Source organism: Salmo trutta, chromosome 12 (genome assembly GCF_901001165.1).
Source record: "Salmo trutta chromosome 12, fSalTru1.1, whole genome shotgun sequence".
In the NCBI taxonomy this organism is placed as follows: Eukaryota; Metazoa; Chordata; class Actinopteri; order Salmoniformes; family Salmonidae; genus Salmo; species Salmo trutta.
The window spans coordinates 74,446,534-74,457,885 of record NC_042968.1 but is presented as its reverse complement, the minus strand read 5'-3'; the positions used below and the strand labels follow the sequence as shown (position 1 = coordinate 74,457,885).

Below are 11,352 nucleotides of genomic sequence, written 5' to 3'. Positions count from 1 at the left end.
TTTAATATGTTTTAGCAATTACATTTACTTTTGATACTTAAGTATATTTAAAACCAAATACTTTTACTTTTACTCAAGTATAATTTTACTTCATTTTCTATTAAGGTATCTTTACTTTTACTCAAGTATGACTATTGGTTACTTTTTCCACCAGTGTTCTTCTTTGAGTTGTTTTCCAGAAGACTATATGCTTTTTTGCGTATTGATACCTTTCAGAAGCACTGCACATTTGTTCACAAAAAAGGGAAAAGGGAAATGGGGGGGTAAAGGAAATTGCACCACCATCTAACCCTTTATACACTGAGTGTACAAAACACTGCTCTTTCCATGACATAGACTGACCAGGTGAAACCTATGATCCCTTATTGATGTAATTTGTTAAATCCACTTCAATCAGTGTAGGTGAAGGGGAGGAGACAGATAAACGAGGATTTTAAGTCTTGAGACAATTGAGATATGGATTGTGTGTGTGTGTGACATTCAGAGGGTGAATGGGCAAGACAAAATATTTTAGTGCCATTGAACGAGGTATGGTAGTAGGTGCCAGGCGCACCGGTTTGAGTGTGTCAAGAACTGCAATGCTGCTGGGTTTTTCTCGCTCAACAGTTTCCCGTGTGTATCAAGAATGGTCCACCACCCAAAGGACATCCAGCCAACATGGCACAACTGTGGGAAGCATTGGAGTCAACATTGGCCAGCATCCCTGCGGAATGCTTCACACGTTGTAGAGGCCATGCCCTGACAAATTGAGGCTGTTCTGAGGGCAAAAGATGGTGCAACTTTATATTAGGAAGGTGTTCCTAATGTTTTGTACACTCAGTGTATATACCACTATCCCCAACACACCCCACCACCCCTTCCCACTCCTTGGGCCCTATCAGATCCTACACCAGGCCATCATCCTGGTGTAGTTCTTCTGCACTACAATCTCTGACACACAGAAACTTCTCTGCTGCTGCTATTACCAATTCAATCTTCTGGGATTTCCTTTCCATCTGTGCGGTACAATTAATGACTGTAGCAATAAATGCCAAGACACCAACCTTACTAAAGCTGCATGGTTTTGTTTACCTCAATTTCTCCCAGACTGAGAAACAGCATCACCAAGTGGTTTAACTTTATTCTGTCTTTGTTTTATTCCATTTCACACTTGCGCAATGCAACTCTGGCTTGAAATGTAAGAGCAGCCTATCACTATATAGATTATGCAAGGCCTGTTATACATTTCTGTCATGACTATCTGTTTGTAATGCTCTCCATGGATGTGTTCGACTGGAAAAGAGACTATCCAGTTTACGTTACATATTTATAAAAAAAACGATCCAATGGCATGGCTTTCTGTGGCCTACAGTATTATTGGTATTATGTGCTTTTTTGTTTCTTTAATTTGAGATTAAAACACAAAAAATTATACACTTTCCTTTATGTGTGGTAATTCTTGAACATCATGTTTACTTGGTACTTCTCTGTACTTGTACTCTGTACTTGTCTTGCTAGATTACACCACTGTTAGTCTTGTATAATGTTCTTTGTCTTCAAGGTTTTAAACTGCAATTGGCTCGTTAGCATATAGGTATTTGCTATAACCTTGCTATAACTGTTTTTCCATAACAGGTTTTTTACTGAGATTATTAGTTGTCAAAGTTCGCCCTCTTGTGGATTCAATTGAAGCAGTATATTTTTGATGAACGGCCTCGGCTCTGGAATAAATAGAGCACAAACAAATACTGACCTTAATCACATTTAAATATATTTTTGGGCTAAATATTTTTAATAGTATGGGAAATATGAATACCAATAATTGGGAATATGCTATCATAGATTTGCATCAGGCTTCATTACTGTCAGGCAAAAAGAAAACCTGCAGTTGTTTTTCCAATTCAAATATAATTTTCATCAAATCTTAGCATACATTTTCTGTGGATATAAATACATAATTAGAGTAATGTAGTTAATTTCACATTTTCTTTTAATCTAATTTCACATATCTTTCATTGTTTGTTTATTTGATAGGTTGCGTTTAGGCCCATGCAGGAAAGCAACATTCAGTACAAAGTAGGCCTACAAAATACACTTTTAAACCACACTCTAACATGCCAGAAAGTAAAAATTGGTTTAAACTTCTTTCTAAAAATGTTATGTGCGTAGGCTACGTGTGTGTGAATGTGTGTGTATGTGTGTGCGCTTCATGTGTGTGGAAGGAGAGACATTGGAAAGAATTTACAAAAAAACTGAGCAAACTACAATGCTATTTGGCCCTAAACAGAGATAACACAGTGGCAGAATACCTGTCCACTGTGACATATTTGACTACGTACAGAAAAGCCTTGCTATTGACACTGCCCACAAAATGAGGTGGAAACTGAGCTGCACGTCCTAACCTCCTGCCAAATGTATGACTATATTAGAGATACATATTTCCCTCAGATTACACAGACCCACAAAGAATTTGAAAACAAATCCAACTTTGATTAACCCCCATATCTATTGGGTAAAATACCGCAGTGTACAATCACAGCAACAAAATTTGTGACCTGTTGCCACAAGAAAAGGGCAACCAGTGAAGAACAAACACCATTGTAAATACAACCTATATTTATGTTTATTTATTTCCCCTTTTGTAATTTAACTATTTGCACATCATTACAACACCGTATATAGACACAATATGACATTTGAAATGTCTTTATATGTGTATGATAACATTTTTTGGTGACTTTAATATTCACATGGAAAAGTCCACAGACCCACTCCAAAAGGGTTTCGGAGCCATCATCGACTCAATGGGTTTTGTCCAACATGTCTCCGGACCTACTCACTGCCACAGTCATACTCTTGACCTAGGTTTGTCCTATCGGACCACCATTTTATTACATTTGCAATTGCAACAAATAATCTGCGCAGACCCCAACCAGGGATCATTAAATGTTGTGCTATAAATTCTCGGACAACCCAAAGATTCCTAGATGCCCTTCCAGACTCCCTCTACCTACCAAGGACATCAGAGTACAAAAATAAGTTAACCACCTAACTGAGGAACTCAATTTAACCTTGCGTAATACCCTAGATGCAGTCGCACCCCTAAAAACATTTGTCATAAGAAACTAGCTCCCTTGTATACAGAAAATACCCGAGCTCTGAAGCAAGCTTCCAGAAAATTGGAACAGAAATGGCGCTACACCAAACTGGAAGTCTTCCGACTAGCTTGGAAAGAGAGTACTGTGCAGTATCGAAGAGCCCTCACTGCAGCTCGATCATCCTATTTTTACAACTTAATTGAGGAAAATAAGAACAATCCAAAATGTATTTTTGATACTGTTGCAAAGCTAACTAAAAAGCAGCATTCCCCAAGAGGGGATGGCTTTCACTTCAACAGTGATAAATTCATGAACTTCTTTGACGAAAAGATCATGATCATTAGAAAGCAAATTACGGACTCCTCTTTAAATCTGCCTATTCCTCCAAAGCTCAGTTGTAGTGAGTCTGCACAACACTGCCAAGACCTAGGATCAAGGGAGACACTAAAGTTTTTTAATACTATATCTCTTGACACAATGATGAAAATAATCATGGCCTCTAAACCAAGCTACATACTGGACCGTATTCCAACTAAACTACTGAAAGAGCTGCTTCCTGTGCTTGGCCCTCCTATGCTGAACATAATAAATGGCTCTCTATCCACCGGATGTGTACTAAACTCACTAAAAGTGGCAGTAATAAAGCCTCTCTTGAAAAAGCCAAATCTTGACCCAGAAAATATAAAAAAAACTATCGGCCTGTATCGAATCTCCTATTCTTCTCAAATGATTTTGAAAAAGCTGTTATGCAGCAACTCACTGCATTCCTGAAGAGAAACAATGTATACGGAACGCTTCAGTCTGGTTTTAGACCCCATCATAGCACTGAGACTGCACTTGTGAAGGTGGTAAATTACCTTTTAATGGCGCCAGACCGAGGCTCTGCATCTGTCCTTGTGCTCCTAGACCTTAGTGCTGCTTTTGATACCATCGATCACCACATTCTTTTGGAGAGATTGGAAACCCAAATTTATGTGAATTTAAGTATGCTCTCTCTAATTCTCTCTCTTTTTTCCTTCTCTCTCTCTCTCTCTCTCTCTCTCTCTTTCTCTTTCTCTTTCTCTTTCTCTTTCTCTCGGGGGACCTGAGCCCCATTCCACATGGTCGTGCTGCTGCTCCAGTTTCAACTGTTCTGCCTGCGGCTATGGAACTGTGACCTGTTCACCGGACGTGCTACCTTGTCCCAGACCTGCTGTTTTCAACTCTGTAGAGACAGCAGGAGCAGTAGAGATACTCTGAATGATCGGCTATGAAAAGCCAACTGACATTTGATCCTGAGGTGCTGACCTGTTGCACCCTCTACAATCACTGTGATTATTATAATTTGACCCTGCTGGTCATCTATGAACATTTGAACATCTTGGACATGTTCTGTTATAATCTCCAGATGATGACTGGCCACCCCTCATAGCCTGGTTCCTCTCTAGGTTTCTTCCTAGATTCCGGCCTTTCTAGGGAGTTTTTCCTAGCCACCGTGCTTCTACATCTGCATTGCTTGTTGTTTGGGGTTTTAGGCTGGGTTTCTGTACAGCACTTTGTGACATCAGCTGATGTAAGAAGGGCTTTATAAATTAATTGATTGATATATTATTTTGGAACTTTTGTGAGTGTAATGTTTACTGTTCATTTTTTATTGTTTATTTAGCTTTTGTTAATTATCTATTTCAGTTGCTTTGGCAATGTAAACATATGTTTCCAATGTCAGTAAAGCCCTTGAATTGAATTGAGAAAGAGAGAGAGAGAGAGAGAGAGAGAGAGAGAGAGAGAGAGAAGAGGCGATTGGTTAAACTGCTCAATGAAGACGGAAGAGGTGAGAGTGTAGAAACCTTTGCCACGGAGAATCAGAGTCAAATGTGTCTGGAAGGTTATTCTCTGCGTTTTAGGGGACTTTCTAACCGTGGAAGTATCTTGAATCTTCATATGCCTACCTGTTGAATGTTACAGCGGGCGAGGAACAATTTCGGAGATACAACGCGTCTATCAATTATTTGTTAAAGAATTCAGCGCAGAATCCACCATCATTTATTTGCGGATATCATTCGATGTTTCAGTAAGAATCAGCAAATTAGTTGAAACTTGAAACAACATATTTGGCACCTGAGAACAAAACAATTAAACACCTGCCACTTGTACACGCTGAAGACTAAAGGAATTACTGAAAGAAGGCTTCAGACTGACGCACTAAATGGAAAGACAACCTGCCGTTACTTGTAAAAGTGTATAACGCAGGTAAATTGTGTTAATTGTATTAAACTAACTTGTTTTCCCCCTGACAACTTGAAGAGACCGTGTGTCTGTTTTGTATGGGCATTACTATTTAGTAATCGAAACGTCTAGACTTTAACCTGTTGAAGGACTGAAATGTGTCTTCACCTGTCTCAAATCATTTTGAAAGCCACTTCCTTTTGAGGAACTTTATTTTAGACAGACATTTGAAATTGCCACTTGTACATGCTCAGATGTGTCAGACATGACAAACAAGGTCCTGGGATATTTGTGTAAGAGACCTGTGGGTTGATCATATTCCGGTCCAATGTTTGCAGTTGACAACCATGCAAGCCTCATATTCATTATTTATGCTCAAATGTAAAGTCCTTCTGCATCACTGGAGTCATGTGTGGTGACAGGACTTTACTCTTACCTTAGGATATCATATGGGCCTATATAAGTAATCTAAGTGCAACATTTCTCCTCCAAAAGTTATTGTATTATATAGCCTATTGTAAAATCGCTGCTAACATTGCTGTGAATAAGGGTTGTGGGGGTGATGGCAATTCACTGTAGATTTAACAAACCATACCAATCATACCTGTTGATGCCTTGTAAATTGAGACTGTGATCAGTACTGAGTGAAAAGGGGTCAAAATAGGCTAGAAATGTGATCTGCATCGGCCATGATGGAATTCCAATCCAGTGGCAAGATATCTATGGGTAACTCTCCTCCAAACTGATGTGTGAGAATGTCATTGTTTCTCAGATCATTTCTATGTTCATGGAAAACTATCCTCTTATTATGCTATTATTACTCAGAAGATACCCATGTACCTTGGGGCTTATATCACCTCACCACATTTGGTATTATCCTCTTCACATGTGCTGTTGAGAATGATGGGCCTCATTAGTTATGGATAGAGCACAATACCCCAGCAGGGGGATGTGAGGGCTTTGTTCTGTTCTTTACTAGGAATAACTAGTCCTCATCCCCTCTGCTCTGTCCCCAAACCACGGCTGGCACGATCAACCTGGATGAACAGGAGTGTGGAATACAGCTGCTTATCCATCCACCGCTGACCACCACACAAAGAAAGACCCCTTTAGAATCCATTACGTCTACGTCTCGGCGCATGTATGCATGACCGTAGACTCATACGCACGCGCACACACACACCTTCACAGAACATCTACAAATATTTGATGTTTCATTATGGTGGTTTCTGGCATCACTCAGAGGCGTGGAGTCTTTGTTACCTCGCTGAATATTGTAGCCAATGCCTTACCCCAAAAACACACATATGATCGGCATAACCCTTCTCTTCCATGTCACAGGATAGAATGAGAATGAGAACATCTCTCTCACACCCATAGTGGCAATGGATGAGTTGGAATATTTTCCACTTAAGTGCACATCTGGTTAGAGAGCGTCTGTTGTAAGAGTGTCCAGAGCTCCCTCCCTAGTCAGTTTCCAGGCGGGGTTATGGCTGGGTTATACAGCTAGGTAAAAGGGTTAGTATTCTCTGGCGGCTACAAATCTATCGCTGCCCATTTACCTGATTAAATGTAGTAGTATTTCACCAGTAACCCTGTCCCTGCCGTCCCTGCTCTCCTGTCTGGTGAGAAATCAAGACAGGCATTTCCCATTGGTTAGGGTCTGTTATTTTTGCTGTACACACATTGCAGGAGCTTTGTGTTGTTAACGTCGTCAGTGTGTTTGTAAGGTAACGCTGCTTAGCTGGTGGCAGGAAGTGTAGTGAGGGAGACTAGGCCTAGGTTACCACGGTTGAAGAGCTTTACCGATAATGAGCATGTTTCTCTCTCTCTCTCTCTCTCTCTCTCTCTCTCTCTCTCTCTCTCTCTCTCTCTCTCCACAGAAACACAGTCAGCCCTCTGTGTGCAAATCAAATCACATTTTATTAGTCACACGCACCGAATACTTACGAGCCCCTAACCAACAATGCAGTTTAAAAAAAATACAGAGTCAATGTGCACCGGTTGTTTGAGGTAGTATGTACATTTAGGCAGAGTTATTAAAGTGACTATGCATAGATGACAACAGAGAGTAGCAGTAGTGTAAAGAGGGGGTGGGGGCACTGCAAATAGTCTGGGTAGCCATTTGACTAGATGTTCAGGAGTCTTATGGCTTGGGGGTAGAAGCTGTTTAGAAGCCTCTTGGACCTAGACTTGGCGCTCCGGTACCGCTTGCCATGCGGTAGCAGAGAGAACAGTCTATGAATAGGGTGGCTGGAGTCTTTGACAATTTTTGGGGCCTTCCTCTGACACAACAAACCCTTCTGACTGACTAGCCTTTCATCCTCAGTCGTACCTCACCCACTTTCTGTTTGGGAGGAAAGATAAGAAGCAGCAAACAACACTGTTTTACATGTATCTTTGGTTGCTGCTGTCTGACTCATGGTCAAAGCAATCGATTAGTAATGCAATTGAAATAGAGTGACAACAGACAAACACACTCAAAACGATTATTACCGTAGTACTAGAGACTTACTGGTTATGTTGCTCAACTTACAAGACAGTCTATCGCATTCCGTTTATCATCTTGACTTTGTGCAGAAGACTGCCATAGAGTTTTATGATGAGCTTCACCAGATACGTAGCCTATCACCTATTTGCCAATTGTGTTACCTGAGTGAGTCTTGCCGCTGCTCATATTCAGTAGGCCATTCAGGGAGCGGTCGCTCAACCTTTTGCTCTCTCACTCTCTCTTGTAACGACCATGAAGACCTATAGAATATGACTTGCTGTACTTACCAGTTCTTATCAGTTAATAAAACTTTTTTTTAAATGTATTTCCATATGCATTCAATATTTTTGATTTCAATTTGAAATGCATTTTAATTGGTATGAAATCCTGTTCAGCTTGACTGCAGCTCTCGGTGGATTTGTTCGTATGTTGATATGTTGCTGTATTTGTGGGATTTGGTGGGATCCTTGGTGGACTTGTTTGTATGTATGACATGTGCCCATGGGATTTGGTGAGCGGTGCTGCTCCCACCCTCTAAAAATAGCTCTTGTGGTCTAGCAGTGGCTGTAATTAACTTAGCGTAATAAGCTGCTGTTAGGAGTGTGTGGTAAAAGTGTGCTGGGAACTCTGGGTGTGTGGATGGAGAGCTGAGTGGACTATTAGCCCACCCTCTGTTAAATCACTCCCTCACATGAGCTTGCCCAGTCCCATGCGCCTCTAGAGAACATCGTACATGTGGGGGACTCCAGAAAATCAATCAATGTATCTCTAGCTCCATGGATGGCATTCAGGTCTAATGTATAGATTATAATAGTAGGGGTAAGCTCTGACTTTTTGAGACATGTATTGATTTTTTCCCCCCTCTAACTGGAAACCTTCATCATGGTTTTGACATAGTGGATCATGAAAACATGCTCAATATCTTCTTTGACCTGCTAGGAGTATTGTAAGCTTTATGACACCAATGAATGATGCACCACATGCAGTACAATGCTTCTGGCTGCTGTATGTGTCTCCTGCCACCCAGCTTATCTCCTTGACTGGTAACTGCAGTCCCTGACAGACCCAGCAAACGAGTTCAACTGGGTTCTCTGAGTAAACAACACTGATTCTTACTCCAGCCGGTCAGGTTCTCTGCACAGCGGACTCTCCAATTATTTAATGGGCATTCATGTTATGAGAACCATTTCGGGCTGGGAGGCTTTTGACAGGGTTGCTTGTTGGATATCCATTTGATCCATTGATGAAATGGGGTGAATTCCAATCTTCAGAAAGCTACTTTGGAAATGTAAACACATCTCCCATGTGTCTATAAGCTAGACACAACTGTCAGCTCTCTCTCGCTCTCTATCTCTCTCTCTCTCTCTCTCTCGTGTGCCTGCTTGTATGGAGATAGGTGACAGGTTGGAAGATGCAATATGTGACAAGTGTGTCTTTTTGCCAACAGGTAAATGATGCTGGAGGCTGTGTGACTGGCAGCTATGGGACCAAAGAGGGGCTATTTCTTGGATGTCACCATGGTGACTGCACTCTACCTGCTGTGTGAGTAGTACTTATACATTCCCTCTGTAATGAACTATCTGTCGTTCACTCTCTACTCAGGTTACAACAACACTTTGTGTTGGCCTTCCTAGGTGTCAGCCATGGTCAGAAGCCGGAGGTGCGTGCTAAGGAAGGGGGTGTGGTGGAGATGGAGTGTAGACTGCCACCCACTGACACGGGTGCGTCTGTGTTCCTGCACGTGGTGGAATGGGTGCGCCAGGGCTTCGACATCCCAGTCCTGATCAAGTTTGGAGTGTATTCTCCTCGGGTGCATCCCAACTACAAGGGTAAGTCCGTCTTCATCCTATCAGGAGCTCAACTGGGATCTAATCTTACCTTAAGAGTCTTTCATTTCAGCCCAATATCAGGACTGTCTCAGCACAGCCACTTCTAGAGGCCTTGTCCATTTACACTCTCATGCCCCCTTTCCTACATTCATAGTATATCCAGACTTCATTCTACCTATATCCTACCTTAACAGTAACGTTAGTTCAAAACAGCTTCAGTCCTCCTAACTGCACCACACCCCATTGGTCTTTCCATCCATCCATTTCCATCATCAGGATGCTTTGTTGGAGCTGGGGGTTTTGTGTTAGTTGGGTCTCTCAGATTGCATCATGGTCTATTGTTCCCATTCTGCCATAGGGTCTGTGGGGAAAAGGGATCTTCAATAGAGAAAAAATACCTTTTGTGACCGCATCTGTCCTTGAAACTCTCAAGTGTTTTTCATCTTCCTTTAGTTAGGATTGTCCTGTGTTCCAAAGGGCTGGTGGGAGTGAGATTTGACCTGTCGACCTCTCTGATCATTGGAATTTGTGCACGGGCGCAGATGCGTTCATGTTTGTGTATTGGCTAGGGCTCAGAAAGCCCACTATACACCTGCTCAGCCAATTCCTATCAGAGTGTTAGGTATCCAGATGACACACTGATACCAAACATGAAAATACGATAACGATACAGAAATGTACATGGTAATAAAGTCAGTCAGCAGCCTGTGATGACAAGCCATAATAAGTAGGTACGTACAGATATATGATCGTAAATTGATCACCCTGTTGCAGGAGAACTTTCCTGCAATGCAGGAAATGTAAAACTTGTAGTGTATTTTAGGTTTTAAAAGGCTTCTGAAGTTTGGAATTTCCACTTTGAAATTTCAGACTTGATTTTCTCTTACGAAAAATGTAGCAACCCCTACACAAATGTACTTTAATTATAATCCACATAATATTTCACATTTCCTGTTGCTGCAGGATTATTTTCCTGCTGTAGCGAACTGGCTCAAATTAACATCCTACACTCTTAGAAAAAAGGGTTATAAAGGGGTTCTTCGGCTGTCCCTGTAGGGAAACCCTTTTTGGTAGGGACAACAACATACGTTTGACAATAGTGGAGGAAGGGCAATAGTATTCTACCTATTTTCTAAACAGCAGCACCTGATTCTGTCAGGTGAAAAAACCCTCTGAAGCCATGGAAACAAATAAGAGTCTAAAATGACCAGTAATAACACCCTTCTCCAGTAACAAACAGATCATTTTAAAAGCTCATGTCCACCTTTCTCACAGCTAACTGGTGACTGATGGGAAGGACAGGTGTAGCTTGGGAAGGGGCGGTTTGGTGGGGGGTAAATGAGGTGTTGAGTTCCCTTCCTCAGGCGTGTCTCTTCCAGGTGTATTTTGTTAGACAGCCCCTCAGCTTGTCTCTCAGGGTTGTCTCTCAGGGTTGTGGTCCCGTGTGGCTCAGTTGGTAGAGCATGGTGTTTGCAACGCCAGGGTTGTGGGTTTGATTCCCACAAGGGACCAGTACGGAGAAGAAAAAAAATATTATGAAATGTATTCACTACTGTAAGTCATTCTGGATAAGAGCATCTACTAAAATGTAATGTAAATGTTCTGTCAGTTAGACTCAATGTCCACCTGTCATATCAAACACTTTAGCTCCGTATTCTACAGTATGGTGTTTGCAACGCCAGGGTTGTGGGTTCGATTCCCACGGGGGACTCTCAGGGTTGTGGTCAGCTCAACCTGTATTTAATCATAT

General features: G+C 41.6%; 1 protein-coding gene across 1 annotated transcript in view; it reads left to right on the top strand.

Annotated features, from left to right (window-relative positions):
- Positions 1-4,875: 4,875 nt before the first annotated feature.
- Positions 4,876-11,352, top strand: part of LOC115204150 (protein turtle homolog A-like) — a 52,824-nt gene continuing 46,347 nt past the window's right edge. Inside the window, exons 1-3 of the mRNA XM_029769510.1 lie at positions 4,876-5,306; positions 9,221-9,315; positions 9,408-9,602. Of these exons, the coding sequence (XP_029625370.1) occupies positions 9,255-9,315; positions 9,408-9,602 (256 nt within the window). The 5' untranslated portion in view covers positions 4,876-5,306; positions 9,221-9,254. The remainder of the gene's footprint in view (positions 5,307-9,220; positions 9,316-9,407; positions 9,603-11,352) is intronic.